The 16,072-nt window shown below is 34.2% G+C and overlaps 1 protein-coding gene across 3 annotated transcripts in view; it reads right to left on the bottom strand.

Annotated features, from left to right (window-relative positions):
* Positions 1-16,072, bottom strand: part of LOC145660561 (lipase maturation factor 2-like) — a 181,334-nt gene that overhangs the window by 147,877 nt on the left and 17,385 nt on the right. For 2 of the 3 annotated variants that reach the window (XM_081725786.1, XM_081725791.1), the window contains exon 2: positions 11,203-11,371. The exons of the other annotated variant lie outside the window; for it this stretch is intronic. In XM_081725786.1, coding sequence (XP_081581912.1) covers positions 11,203-11,371 — 169 coding nt within the window. The remainder of the gene's footprint in view (positions 1-11,202; positions 11,372-16,072) is intronic. 3 annotated transcript variants of the gene reach the window in all.

Here is a 16,072-nt window from a genome sequence, read left to right as displayed (position 1 = left end):
GATTCTGGGCATTTCTTAAGTTTTACCTGAGAGTCTATGTTATCTATGCAGATAGATGTAATTCGAAATGCTTCGTTACAATAATACCAATTTTCAAACCTTCCCCCCCCCCCGGGGTTTCCTCCACACAAAGCTCCTCATAAGAAAGAGTAACCAAACACTTGCTGTAGCTTTATATTTTTGACGCTGATTCATCTTTTTCTCGTTTCCTTTTGTTTCATCCTTCCTTAATATTTTTCATTTCTGGATCCGAAGGGGGGGGGGGTCCGGACCCCCAGACCCACCCCTTGGCTACGTGCCTGTTCCACATAAGGGGCCGCACCATATACATTACATATACTATGTAGATATAATAGGGATTTACACTATTTTTTTTTAAAGTTTATGTTAATTTAAAAAGACCTCATCTGGACTTTTTGTGTACGCAGTATTAGCTAAGTCAGTGGGGTCTGAAAACTAGAGTCCACTTTAAGCCATGCCTACTGAAAATGTTCACGTGCCATGCTTTTTAACAAATGAAGTAAGAAGCTTTAATAGTATTTCTTCAGTGGAATAGATCCAGTGGCGGATATAGGCCAAGGCCAGGGGTCCTAGGCCCCCCAGTTTTTCAGTGACAAAATAATTTAAGCTATTATTTATATATTTTTAAAAGTTTATATATACCTGTTCTAGTCTGGGTACTAGCTGCCCCCCAGTTTTTACTTTCTAGATCCGTCACTAGATAGATCATCTGCATAATGAGCCTGATAAGCTACCTGACATACATTTAATAAGTACTGTATTGTTACACTTTATAAAAGTACTCATAACACTATTTGTTACGCTGGAGAACAAATTTAATCCCTAGCGAATTCAAGATGACAAAGCTATGAGTTCAAGTAGATCGCACAGTAACAAGATTTAGCAGCTAATCAGTACTACTTATTTCTATGTGAAGATAATTTCAATGTGAGTATAAATGGACATTAAAAGAAAAATTAATGTGCAAATTAGGAATATGGAGTAACTTTTACTCGTTTTGAAAATGTAGAATAATGTAAGTGCCAAATATGTAAATCATCTATAAGTGTAGAAACAACGTTAAAAAATTTGTATCAATACTATCATATAATAAGTAAATTATCAGTAATGCATAAAGTTTTTTATTAACATGGAACAGAATGGACAATTAAAATAATATTTTTCAGTGCGAATATTTGGTACGCGGAAGGTGAAAAAAATAATCAAAGCATCCAAAAGTAAGAATAACATGAGGCTAAAGTTGTGTGAACTGGAAAATAAACTTTCCCACAACAAGCTATAACATAACATCTAGCTGATCTCGATATTGCATCTGTAATCTGATCTATTGTTTGCAAAAAAAGTTAAAAACAAAATATCTGGTGACGTTCTGTTGGACAAATATACGGATTTTCCGAAACTAAATAGAAAAACAAAAATAACCTTTATATTTGTATACATAACAATAATATTTATCAGAAAACTATAATTTGGACATTTTAAAATTCAAAAATAGAGTGCCAACTAGTTGTAACAAACAAGGACATTTACGAGTATAAAAAGACAGATTTTATAAACCAAGTAATCATTCTTTTGGAATCATTCATTCGGAAGCATTTAACGATCATTTATTCGGCCTCCACCATTTCGGATTCACTTCGTTCCGTTCAGAGCTTCGACATGAAGTCTCTGAGTAGCTGTTGTCAGGACATTAAGTATAAACTTAAAAAGAAAGTATAACTAATGTATGGTATAGTATGACAAGTCAAAATTATCTATTAGCAATTTACATGCTTTTGTAGTTATTATATGCTTCTTTCTTTTGTACCGTAATATATTTGTGACAGGCAACGCACTATAACTATAATCCCACTATACAACCTGTTCCATTATTGTGGTATACTTTACCCTTTACATGAATCAATTTATATTTATTATTTTTTATATATATGTTAATACTATGCAATTGCAATGGAAATCTAACTTATAGTGACTGCCTAGAATAGATTGCTGCGTGTTTTCACACTTGTCTACCTTACTGCATATCCGCCGTCATTAATGCTGGCAAAAATAATATTTCTTATGGTACATAAGTTTGCAGGCATATTATAAATTCGTATGCAATTGGTATGTAGGCACAAAAAAATATAAGATTCTGGACACTGTTTTCTCAAAAGAATGTGATATATTGTGACGATCTGAAATTCTTACTCTGCACGCAAATTTTATTTATTAAAATCTCGTAACGTCAACCTAATTCAAAGAAAAATTTATTCGACTTGTTTTTAAGAAAGTTATTTCCACAGAGATTCGAAATGAATAAAGCCTTAAATAAACAACATGTAAGTTATTTGAAGTTTTCTTTGAACACTCCTAATTCACTTATTTCTTCTTATTTTTCAGCTCCGCAATAATCTGTATTGTGTGTGAAGAATTCTTCAACCATGAAAAGTATTCACAGCTGCGAAATTTCTGGAGTCCGCTCACACATTCGTCCTTTATAATAGACTGAAATAGTGTGACGTCACATCCTTCTCGTTGCCATGGTGATCGTAGTTTTATTTTCTAAACAACATGGCCTAAGAACCTAATGTGAAAACAATAACATGTTAACTTCCGGATTACAAAGATTAGAGTAAAAGGAACGCTTTTTTGTTTTAAAAAAATCCAATGAATGAAACTACGAAAAGATAGAAAGAGCAAGCAATTATGTAAATAATATGTTAAAATATGACAAACATTGAAGGTGAAATGTTTCCCCTCATATCGCAGATTTTGTGACATAATGTTAAGTATCAAAATATAGTTAACATATATATTATCGGATATTAAATTTACATAATTCTTGAAAATTTTTATTTAGTGTCATCAGTATCATACATTACATTCCAAATATGTAGGTCTACAGAAATAGTGTTTAAAACGTATGCTGCACCACTCATAATTGGATATTTTCTTGTTGTACTGCCAGTATACATTTTAAGGTAAGAAGGAAATAAAAGGAAAGATTCGATGCATGCTAACATATCAGAAATTGGTCCAGATTGAAAATTTTCAGAACGCATATGGTTACAAGATTCGTGTTTTTTGTTTGTTTTGTTCTGTTTTGATTGGTTGTTTCTTTATTTTGTAGCTACTATAACTGTGCACTCATATTTTAAATGATGGGCATAAAGTATTTAAATGAGCCAATATAATTAATATTATTTTCAAAGTAGACAATTATTTTTCCTTGTAGACAAATCATATATTTGTTTCACTTTCATTGTGCCAACAACTCATCAGTCTGTACTCTAGAGTTTTTACATTGCATATAGTTGCTTTTGTTCATTGTGCATTACGGGGTAATGGCAATTTCTATCTTATCAGATTACCTAAAGATGTGCTCTCTATAGAATAAGGTTCCGTATATGTTACTTCGTTAATTACTAGATTTCACTCGTAAATTTTCTAAATAGTGGACCCGTATTCTTAATCTATCCAACTTTACTTTGTCCTCAAAATGTTCTACAATTATTATTAACTGTGTGTTCATATTAACAAGGTACTTCATAGTATTCCTATAGCTTCATGCATTTGTTTAGAAAAAAACATGGCGATCACCATGGTAACGAAGAGGAAATGACGACATCACTATTTCAGTCTATTGTACAGCCACGGACATTAGAATATGGAGGTTGGAAATTTAAGAAATGATAGCTTTTTCCAGTAGCAGAATAGTTTCACTGTATGCCTGATAGTTGGACAACCTACATGACAGCAAATGCATGCCCGAAAACATAACATGCCAGGATATTCCTCCACTTGGAAGAAAAACTATTACTATCCGAGACCATCGCTTAGAGAAACAACCACGAGATAAATGTGCAGAAATCCATTCACGTTAAGTTCTAAGAGATAGGGATTAATGCAAAGAAAATTAAAATAATAATATGCATCATGCAGAGACCGAAAAAGTATGGAAAGCTTAACAAAATGAGAAAAGAGGGAAAGACGGAAAGGAAAGAGCGAAAGACATGGGAATAAATTAAATTTTAACACTTAAGTATAAACAGTCTTCCTTGAAAAAATGTAACTCTTAGTCTAGGCTAAGATTCGGACGCAGAACCCTTAGAATGACAGTCACACACGCTACTCACTTATCTACTCAGGCTATATAAACTGCGTTTATAAATCAGCTATTACACGCGCTATTATCAAACGTGTTAAATCAGCCATTGTCGGCGAGTTACCTCAGTTCCACTTGAAGTTTTAATTTTATTTACGGCCTTTAGCCATCTACGGCTGATAGGCCCCTTGTTTTCATTAAAAGCATTTGTTCTGTAGATTAAAATGAAGCATGGATTAATCTATATTCTTACTTACTGTTGTATACATACATATATATATATATATAGATATATATATATATATATATATATATATATATATATATATATATATATATATATAGTGTTATAAAAACGGTTTTTTTCTGTGAAGTTTTTTTAAATAAAAAAACATCGTTCTTTTTCATATTTTTTTCAAATGTCTGTTTTTTTTTCTGGCAACTATTATTTATTGATTTATGTTGCAGATTATTGAAATAATCAACAGAACTTGAGTCGAAGCCCTCGTAACTTACAAATCGTTTGTTTCTTTGTACCTATACGAGCAAAATTGTGTGATTATTCCTTTCGGCCCCAGGTCATTTTTGGCGTTTTCCTACATTTCCAGTTAGTGACTTATTGCTCAAAAACTATTCATTTGAATGATATGGTTAAAGTCTTGTTTTTTAGAAAATAGAAGTGGCTATTATTTGGTGTAAGTTGCATTGCATTGTTGCCAACGGGTGGGAAATTATTGAGGGAAATGTTGGGGTGAAAATTTACAAAAAATTTCCTAACCGAATTTAAAAGTTTTTTGTATCTAGCACCATTGCTGCTATATGGGTTCAAGTCACCTAAACAAATCTTTGGTGTGTTGACAAGGTACAGTGAAATCCTGAAGTCGCTGGCTTCCATTCAAAGAGGGAAAGAAAAAATTCTGTCATACACATGAAATTTTGACACTTTTTACGCCTCACAAGCAAAAATCAAATATGCCGAGGCTACAGCTTCTCTAATTATCCTATTGAAGCTTTTAATGGTGCGTTCTGTAGGGCAAAGAGGAAGCTTTCAGGTAGTGATACGTTTGTTTCAATATAGCCAGTAAGAGGGTAATAATAGAGGGGAAAAGGGAATTTTTCCGAATTTTTCACCTAATAGCCGGAATTAATTGTTTTGGCTAGAAACGCTGCCATCAGACAGACGAAAACTATCTGAAAATAAACCGTAGTACTCCAAGAATATATCCTACAAGTATCATGGCGATATATAACAAAGTAAGCATGAAATAAAAAAAATCTCATTCTACCTCAGAAATACACCATTTTCTTACCATTTCAAGAAAATGGTTTATTATAAACCTCAACTGTACTTCCCCTAATTATTCTAGTGAAACTTTGTGGTGCGCTGTGTAGCCTAAGGATGAGGCTGTTAGACACTGGTACGTTTGTTCGAATGTAGCCAACAAGGAGGAAATAATAGAAACAAAAAAGGGATTTTTCCAAAATTTGCCCCTAAAATCTGGAATTAAAGTTTTCTGTAGCTGACAACACTACTATCAGACACACAAACTATCTTAAAATAAGCTTTGGTATCCCTCTAATATATTCTACAAGTATTGTGACGATATCTAATAAAGTAAGCATGTCAATAAAAAATATCTCATTCTACATTTAAAAAAATCACAGTTATCTTTCCAATTAGAGAACAAGGTCTACTGTAAACCTCAACTGTACTTCCCCTAATTATCCTATTGAAACTTTCTATAGTGCGTTGTGTAGAGCAAAGACGAGACTTCCAGATACTGGTACGTTTGTTCCGACATAGCCAACAAGAGGTAAATAATAGACAAAACATATAATTTTTCCAAAATTTCCCCCTAAAATCTGAAATTAAAATTTTCTGTAGCTGGCAACACTGCTACCAGACAGACGCAAACTATGTTAAATTAAACATTGGTACACCACTAATATATCCTACAAGTATTATGGCGATATTTAAGGAATAAAGTTTCTACTTACCAAAAATATATTACGGTAAACATAAAAGTAAGGAAAAGCTACAAAAATCAAGGGTTAGAACCTAAATACGAATTTTTCGTGTGCCCCCTAATTACCCCATTGTAACGATCTGTACTTGCGTTTGTTAAGTAAGGACAGATGTTCGATTGGAGTAAGTTGACTTGCACTCGGACGTATAGGTACGGATTTATAAACAAAAAATTCTAATTTTCTGCGCAAATATAGGAAAATTTTAATTTCCCTAATTGGCAACATTGCACGCAGGCCCGTCCAATTGATGTCAACAGTTAGGTATCCATCCGAGGTATCTACCTGGCAAGTCTTAAGGATGTCTTTCTACAACGAAGGAAGCTACAGGGAAAAAAGAAGTAAAGGAAATTCGAAATTGGAAAATTCTTGAATTTTTGACTCGGGTGAAATTTGAGAAGGAAATTCGACACCAGAAGAAAAAGAAATTAATATGATAAACTATAGTCCAGCCATATTTTGCAAGAATAATATCCCGATATCTTAATTAGTGTCCACACAGGCGCGGATTAAACAAGTGACATACCCATGCATGCCACTTTGGCCACCTGGGCCACCGAGTATACATTTGATTACATATTTTTGACTACTAACTCGTGTTGTTGTTGTAGTTATAGTCTCGACTAATAATAACATCGTTGTAAACAATAACTTTATAAGGAAAATTTTCTCTCCTTTTTACATCTTAGTTCCAACACTGTTGGTGAGAAATGCAGGGTTTTTCAAAATAAATTTTGGGGTTTTAAGTCTTCGTAGTACTTATTACATTTTACGTACAATTATAAGCAATGCATCAAGTAAAAGAGCACCTCAAACAGTCTTTGCTACAAGTGTTCAATGTGAGATTCATTCTTCACACGGCACACATCTAGTCGATAGGCGAGAAAGGCCCATAAGTTTTCCGCCATATGGCACAAAACACATTCAATTTAGGGGAGTCTCGTTTCAACTGTACCATCTCCTGAGGATTTGCTGACGGCCAGATGCAAACATTATGAGTGTTCACATTAGCTCTTAGGTGAAAGGTCGATTTATCACTGAAGACGACACGATCCAGAAAATCTTCATTGTTATGCAGCAATATTTCACTTGCGAAATTGGCACGTAAACCGTAGTCTGTAGGTTTTAGACCTGTAGCAACTACAAACGATAAAGACGTAGTTGCAAGCTTCTCCTTAATATTCTTCACATAGACGGTTGCAATGTACAGATTCAGTTTTTATTAAAACACAAAAACCTTTCTGCTCTCTAGTCTCCATCTTTGCTACTTGCTCTTTCTAACGGCAAACAGAAGAAACAATGCATGTACATGCATGCGATACAAGACTGTTTTAGTTGCTCTTTCATTTGATATAATATTTATAATTGTTAGTTAATTGTAATAGATACTACAAAGTTTCAAAACCCTAATATTAATTTTGAAATACCCTGCATTACTTCAAATTGAGTCATCCTATATTTATGTCTTTTATATACATATCATCAGGGCCGGTCCTAGTCAATTTGTCGCCTCGTGCAATGGCATAATTTGCCGCCTCCCCCTTTCTCCAGAAAGAACAAATCTTAAAAGTCATGATTTTAAGTATGCTACTCCAGCATGAACAACAAAGATGAGGGTGAGTGCAGTCGCACTCAGAAAGGCTTAAATACTTACTAAAAATGCAATCCCGTTGTGTCTGTTTTTTTTCTTTAAATATTAATCTATTATGTTAGTGAAAGATAAAGCAAACACACCTGCAGAGGAAAGATGGTAATCCCTTTTATAGAATTCACTATCGAGCTTCAATCCCAATGTATCAGTTTGCAATTTCAGTGCAACTAGCTCTTTTATCTTTATTTCTTGATTTTTCTTCGACATCTTCTAACATTTAAAAAAAACACTTGTTTCTATCTTCAATGATAAGGAACTTGTTTCTGACAAAAACAAGACTAGTTTCATATCAAAACTGTGATAGCTTACTAAATGGAACAGATATTCACTACTATTCGAGAATTGAATTCTTGCATTTACACAACAATCAAGCAATTTGTGCTCGGATTTATTCAACCATTTGCTTTAGCATTGTCCATGTGGCCTTCAACTAATGAAACCTAAACATAATTTATGAATGTAGTATTCAAATAGAAAGTCAGCTTAATAAATGTAAGTACCATCATCATGAAGTCTGTTTCCAACAAGAAATATTTAATTTAAATAACATACTTATGACAGATTTTGCCGGACCATCCAAGCTTGCCGCTCCACGCAAATGCACGTGTTGCTTATATGGTAGAGCCGGCTCTGCATATCATATATATCTAGTCGACAAATTATTTATATATGACATTTAGAAAAATACTATTAGACAAATTAGTATTAGTTTTTACCTTTGGACAAGTTATTCAGGGGTGCCCACAAGGGGGGAGCTATGACGCAAACTGCGTCATTGAAATATTTGGGGGGTTAAAACTATATAAATATGTTTGAAAGGATGTAAAAATTAATCGAAAAGAAGATTTTTTCATGGAAGAACACCTATGGATAGACAATTGGGGGGTGCGTCATGGACATAAGGGGGGGGTGATCACCACTGAGTTATTGGATACTGTTCGTGACATTATTTTCGTACATATTAAAGGCCTGCTTTCACGAAAAAACAAAATTTCATTTCTACTTTTATTTCTTAGTTGATATTGATGAAAACTGCTGAAACCCGAATTGTTAATAGGTATGGTATTCATGTAAATTGTAAAATATTTGTAGCGTATCAGTATCTAACGTATAATTTATGTTGCATTTTACGGTAATTACACCTACATAAAAATATTTCATACTTAAATAGACGTAAGATGCATTACAAATGACTATTTGAAAAAAACGAAATTTAGAAAAAAAGAGAGGCAATGTTTGTTTCTAAAAAAAACTAAATTTCTGAAAAAATACGAACCGTTTTTTTCTATTTACAACACTATATACAGTGGCGTATTTACGATTTTGTTTCGGGAGGGGCTTTGCTAACTTTCGGGGGGGGCTTTGCCTGGAAATGTGAACATTCTGCAAGATATTTCATTTACTTTACTATACTAAGTAAGATTTCGGGGGGGGGGGCTTAAGCCCGGAAGCCACCCCCCTAAATACGCCACTGACTATATATATATATATATATATATATATATATATATATATATATATATATATATATATATATAGATAGATAGATAGATAGATAGATAGATAGATAGATATAGATATAGATATAGATATAGATATATTTAAAATTTCCCTCAAATTATCGGAAATTCCTCCTTTCACCAAAGAAACCAATATTTAGGTTTGTAGAGGTTATTGAAGCCTCTACAAATACCTACCCACTGATAATTTCACTCAAAACTTGTGGATGAAGAGGTAAAAATCTTACAATATGGATCAAGAGAGAATTTAAGCATTATATGAATGTTCAAAATCCTAGCTTTTAGGAGATATTATATTATGTATTTTTAATGTTTTACTAAGAAAGGTGTAACCAAAAATTTTGTACATATTTTGTTTCTTCTCCCTACAATGTTGTAATAAAAATCCAAAAATTCAATTTTTCACTTTTCTTCTGAGGAATTTTGTAGAATTTTCCTTTTTTTCCTTTCTGGAAAATGTTAATTACATCAACTTTCACACCATAAGAACTACTAATTAATTATCTTTTTAACGAGGTATGGTTTATGTCTCTCCTGTATTATAGTCAGTTAAAGTATTTGTTATGGTTTTCACAAAAATTTTGGTATTTGAATTAGGTTACCCAATATGTCGGCCATAGTGACCAAACCCAAGGCGGGATTTTTTTGGGACTTTCTCTAAGTTACTGAATACAGTATCATGATCATTTTAGAAAAGGTTTTGGATTGTTTGTTTTTTCTTCTCCCTACAATGTTGTAATAAAAATCTAAAAGCTCAATTTTTCACCTCTGTTCTGGGAAATTTTGTAGAATTTCCCTTATTTCCCTTTCGGAAAAATGTAAATTTCCTCAACTTTTACACAATAAGAACTACTAACTAAATATGTTTTCAATGCGGTATGGTCCATATCTCTACTGTGTTTATAACCTGTATTATAGTCAGTTAAAATGAATGCTAGGTCTCTTCGAATACTTTTGGCATTTGAAATAGGCTATCCAATATGGCGGCCATAGTGGTCAAACCCGAAGCGGGATTTTTTGGGACTTTCTCTCAGTTACTTTATAGAGTATCATGATATTTTAGAAAAGGTTCCGGCTTGTTTTTTTGAATGTCCTGGTTTTGCCCTTTTTTGGTCTAATTGCACTGAACTAATATGTATGCAATGTTTTAAGATTAATAACAGTGATGTTAAAGACGCTCAATGTCTTCTTTTTCTTTCTTTCTTTCTTTCTTTCTTTCTTTCTTTTTTGTACTCTATTAAAAAATAGTATCAAATATTATCATATCAAGTTATAAATTTTTCTTCTGAAGAAGTTTAAAAATGCAAAGTTGTTATCTGTATCTACTTTTATTATACCTGGTATACTAGCTAAAGTATTTATTCTTCGTTAGATAAAATTAATAAAAAAAATTGATACATATATGACACTACCTCCTGGTTGAAATTCTGACCATTTCCTTGTATCCCTCCTTCCCAAGGTCACCTCTAAATGAGTTTTCTGAAATCGAAATGTAGACTTGTTTCCTTGCATTCGAAAGTAGTGAATTCAAGTCATCTCATGACAATCAGTAGGCTAAATTGTTAGTTAGATCCTCTGGCCCTTTAATGACTTTTATATAGTCGCTTCTAAATTACTTTCCCTGAACTCATGACGTAGCTAAATCGCTTTATCACATCCAAAAGTAATAATGTGTCCGTATTTTAAGAAAATAGGTTAGCAATCAAAACAACGAAAATACATTAGCTATTAGAACTTTTTCACATACTTCGCATCCCTTCCAAGAATCTAAACATTATTATATATAACTTATAACCAAACTGAGGTTCCAATTAGGGCACTGGATTTCATGAAAGCCGGCCTTGACATTTTCTTCGAGTTGTATTTTATATAGTATATAGACAATAGTATAGACTTACCCTATGAATGAAAGAAGTATTCCTGCCAAGACAAGAATGTCCATCATATAATCAGCGTTTAGACCGAAATCCGGTGCGAATATCAATAAGTTTGGTTTCTGATTTATGGTATTGGCCTCTACTTTCAGCTGTGCTTTTGCTGGCATAATTCCATTATCTCCGTAAAGACCTAGAAAATGTTTTTGTGTTAATTATCTTACTTTTTGAAATGATCTGAGTACACAACTTTTTATTCTTATTGACAACAGCTTAAGATTGTGTGGTTATATGGTGCTGCTGAAAGGGGTGTTAATATTCTTATCCAATCTATGATTGCAATCATAAACGTACGCAGATTTTTTATTGGAAAGGGGAGAAATTCGACCAGATTCCGAATGTTTCTTTTTCTTAACACATACTAAAAACTATTTCTTGAGATTGTTTTCTTATCTTCTGAATTCTTGGTAATGTAATGATGTTATATTCCTTTTCGCAGTGCTAGAAGAATCTTATGCTCTCTACAATACTTTTGTTTCAAAATGCATAAATGCTTTGCATTTTTCTCATGTAAATTTGCACGTAATTTTACATGAAAGTTTATTATTGTTTAGAAGTTCTATATAGTATATGAAGTGATATATGTTCAAAGACTTCAAAGAATACATTCGTAGAAGAATATACAGTATATGAAGAGTGGCTTCCATTGCATACCTGTACTTGATTTTCTATTTCTGGTTGTGGTGGTATAAATAACAGAGCTCGTGCAAAGAGTTGGACTCGAGACACATTTTTCACTGTAGGTCCGAGCATCGATGAAACATCTTCGAAGAACTATGTAGAGGAACCACATTTAGAATTATTTGGCTTTTTGAATCAACCCATAACCACATAATTCTGTTTTGGTATAGTTTTCGGCAGGGGCGTCATTTCAGACTTCGCTTGAGGGGGGCAAGAGCGCCACCGACATAAGACTTTCTCGTCTTGTACTAGTATATTAGTAGACAATCGATTAAAGTATATGTATTCCTCAAACTCTTGGGGGGGCAATTGCCCCCTCCTGCCCTTCCTAAATGACGCCCCTGGTTTTCGGTAGTGTGGTATACAGGTGAAGTACGCTTACGTATAATAATTCGAAAGTACTGAAATTTAATAGAGGTTTGTGGAAACTAAATACACGCACCAAAATCTAGAAGGGAAGAGATATAATACGAACAAAGTAATACATCGATTTTTCAACATTATGGGTCATTGCATTCGGAACTGTGTATGTTAATTTTTTATGTGTAATTTCATTTCAATTAACGATAGTTGAAGTACATAACATTGTGCTTTGCGATCCTGAACCTGAGAATCTTTGCCCTAGAATATATTACTAATAGTATGTCTTGCATCTCTTGTAAATGGTCGGACCCAAGATCTTTCCTATAGCTCTATCGATTTATGGAGGTGAACAATATTTAAAATTTGATATTCATATCCCTTTGCATAAACGTTAGTAACATTTGAAATATTAAAATCTCTAAATATCATTCTAATTCGGAGGTACAACTAAGGGATAGTATCTGAACCGGACTCTTCCAAGTATAACATTAGATATTTTATCTAACGTTCTTGAAATAGAAATCACGTTTTAAATGATGTTATCATTGTCCAAACCGAGTAAATTTTCCCTTCCTGCAACTTCTGTAAAGGTTTGAACACAAAACTCATACTTAGTATAACTCCAAACTAAGCACTAAGAGTTATTTCGAAAAATAGAAGAACATAATTTAAAACTTGAACTTACAAGCAGAAAGCAGACTTTCGTAAATGAACTTCAGGGCCATCTTTCGCGAGGTAGTAGTGCATTATATGCAAAAAAAAAAAAAAGCCGTGGTATCTTATTTGTAAACATAAAAACATGGATTTACTACACACCACGTGGGATTACTACTCGCAGCACTGGCACTACTGGCACCTACTACGAAGCATATGACGACAGGGCAGCAGCAGCTCCACAGCCGCTCTGGACGACTATAAGTTCGGCAGCAACCAACGGACCAGTACTAGTTCCCTGGCGTCCCTCCTATTGCTTCCCTTGGAGCATTAGGAGTAACCTAGCACCAAAGCCTCTGGTCTGGCTCGGCACTCTTGGTTATTCCTTTCTTCCTAGCTTAGCCTGCTTCGAGCCTCTGTTGGGAATCCTACCACAGTTGCTTAGCCTGCTTCGGGGCTCTGAGACTTCTAGTCCCCCCCTCACTGCTTGCTTCGGAGCATTGGGGTTTCCCTCGCCACTCTGTCTAGCCTGCTTCGGGGCTCTGTAGAGATCCTGTGGTTACAGGTGGCGACTATTTCGATTAACTAGTATTCCAGTTTTTTTTTTCCTTTGGAAATGACGCTATTGGGGACGGACTTCTCATCGGCACCAACCTAATTGCTGCATGAAATCAAGTAAATATTTTGCAACAAAAAGTTAGAAATAACTGAGTAATATAATGCTTGCAGACATATTTGAAAATGTAAGAAATTTGTTGAACGTCGTGATGAAAAAGTCGAAACTAAACATTTCAGCTTCTATGTGTGTACATTCAGAGTGAGTTGCATTCAGAGGCGGATCTAGAAGGTAAAAACTGTTTGTGTGTGTGTGGGAAGGGGGGTCAGCCAGAACTCAGACTATGATAGGTATATCACGAGTTTATTATAAGTTTTCAAAAATATATAAATAATGGCTTAAATTATTTTTGTCAATCAAAAAACTAGGGTCCCTAGGTCCCCCGGCCCCGAGGTAGATTCGCGACTGGTTGCCTTGTACAAAAAGGGAACGCAATATGAGGTTATTTCCTGGTAAGGAAAATGACCACATGTACCTCAAACTTCCATATACATAAATAGATTCATAGGTAGGTAGATCTAACGAAGAGCTGTAAAACATGTTTGTTGAGACATTTGGACACGTCAGTAGAGAGAAGGGTTGGAGCATGCGGAGCATATTATTTTCTTCTGATAGAATGTAACTTTTCCCTAGGCAGTGGCTAAATACATCATATATTCAAACAATTCAAGAACCGGTTCTATGATTAGTAGAGTAAATTGACTTAGTAGTAATATATTCTTATTATACATATTGCTTGTATTTTATTTTTATTATTATTATTTGTTCCAATGATACTAGTAACAGTGATTATGATTATGTCATGTAGCATCTTTACATTGATATTTTGTCTATTGATTTTCAAAAATAGTCCTTGAAAGGGGACACGGTGGCTCAGTGGTAGATCGCTTACCTCTGGTGCGTGCGGTTAATGGTTCGATCCCCGAGCAAGTAAGTTTGTGGTGGACAACAGCGTGTCCATGGGTTTCCTCCCACATTCACATTCCACCAGCTCTTCCATCATCATTCACTTGTCTTAATCATGGCCTCTCTTAGTCTAAAGGGCATAATCGTGGATACGTTAAAGATTTTTCAAATGGTCCTAGAGAATCAATTTTTTTCGTAAGTACTAGATCTAGAGGTGAAGATGCACTTTTTGACAACCGGTTCTTGTAACCTGAGTCATTTTAACAACCGGTCCGGGTGAAATGGCTGAATGATACTACTGCACATATTGTGTATTTTAATATTAATAAGTATGAAAGTCGTAAAATGAATCTCAGCCTCAGAACCTCCATATAGTATAAAGGAGCAAGGGGTAAAACCAAACGGCGGGTAATTCCGAACACTGGAATTTCCAGGACCTGGCAACGCTGCAAAGTGGACAGAAGTGCTCATTTGTTTCTTCCCGTGGTGGATTTATACGAGAAATGGTTAAGTGTGAGAACCCTCTGTACTTGTAGAAAAAAATCACACACACACAAAAACAAACAATTGGACACCTTCATGTTATAAAGGTAAGTGAGTAGTTGTAACCACATAGCACAAATAGCATTATGGTATTGGCAATAATATTTTATGATTGACATTGCTGAAGATGAGTTATTAATGGGTAACATTAAATCCATATTGCTTTGCTTTGTTCAGGCAGGAAGTGGAATATTCCACTCAAGTACAGAATGGGATAAAGGCGAACAGAAGGCTTGCAACCCGTTCAGATTTCCCCCACTACAAAATGTCGATATTGAGTTTGTATTTCAAAAATAAAATGACCCAATAATTTAAGTAGGGATGTTGAGAGTCAGAGGTCTAATCTTTCTGTAAACATAACGTTAAAATTGTAGGTTAGCAGCGGAAAAGAGAAAATGATCGGGGTAGGAGAAATATGACGGAAAGAATTATTTAGCTGCACACAGCTAAAAGATGTATTGTTTGCTTTATACCATTATTGTACAATTATTTTAGTATATTTCGTTTGTTATTCTTTCTTCAAACCAGTCGTAGCAAAATTTAGTGTTACAATCTCACGACTCCATGTAATTAGAACTACAGTAGCAACTTTATACAATTAAAACGATTGTTTCTTTTACGATTATAAGTTTTTTACCAATATTTTTTTTAATATTTTGTTTGTTCCTCTTTCCTAAGGTCAGTGGGATCAAGAATGTACCAAGAGGTATGTTTTGGACTAAATTTTCGGTCATTTGGCATTTTAATCCGTCGCGTTTCAATGATGAAGAGTTTGAGGCTTCTGAACGTTTACTACCCAGTTAGCACACTGACGTACACTGTACGTATTATTAAGGGGTCGTTTGTAGAAATGACCTCTTGCAGAAACTCTGACGTTATTTGTACGTACCGAATATGGCAGAAGAATGACGTTAACCATGAGACAAAAAATGAACGTACGGACCATAATAGTGACAAAAATGACGTCAAAAGTGGGACCAAAAATAAACGTACACTATACGAACCTTAATAGTGACAGAAGTGACGTCGTAAGAGAGACCAAACTAATTAATAGAACACGCATGCGCAAAA

Source organism: Thermobia domestica, chromosome 1, assembly GCF_964235325.1.
Source record: "Thermobia domestica chromosome 1, izTheDome1.hap1.1, whole genome shotgun sequence".
NCBI classification, from domain to species: domain Eukaryota; kingdom Metazoa; phylum Arthropoda; class Insecta; order Zygentoma; family Lepismatidae; genus Thermobia; species Thermobia domestica.
The sequence above is the reverse complement of the archived record's forward strand: the minus strand, read 5'-3'. Positions and strand labels throughout refer to the sequence as shown.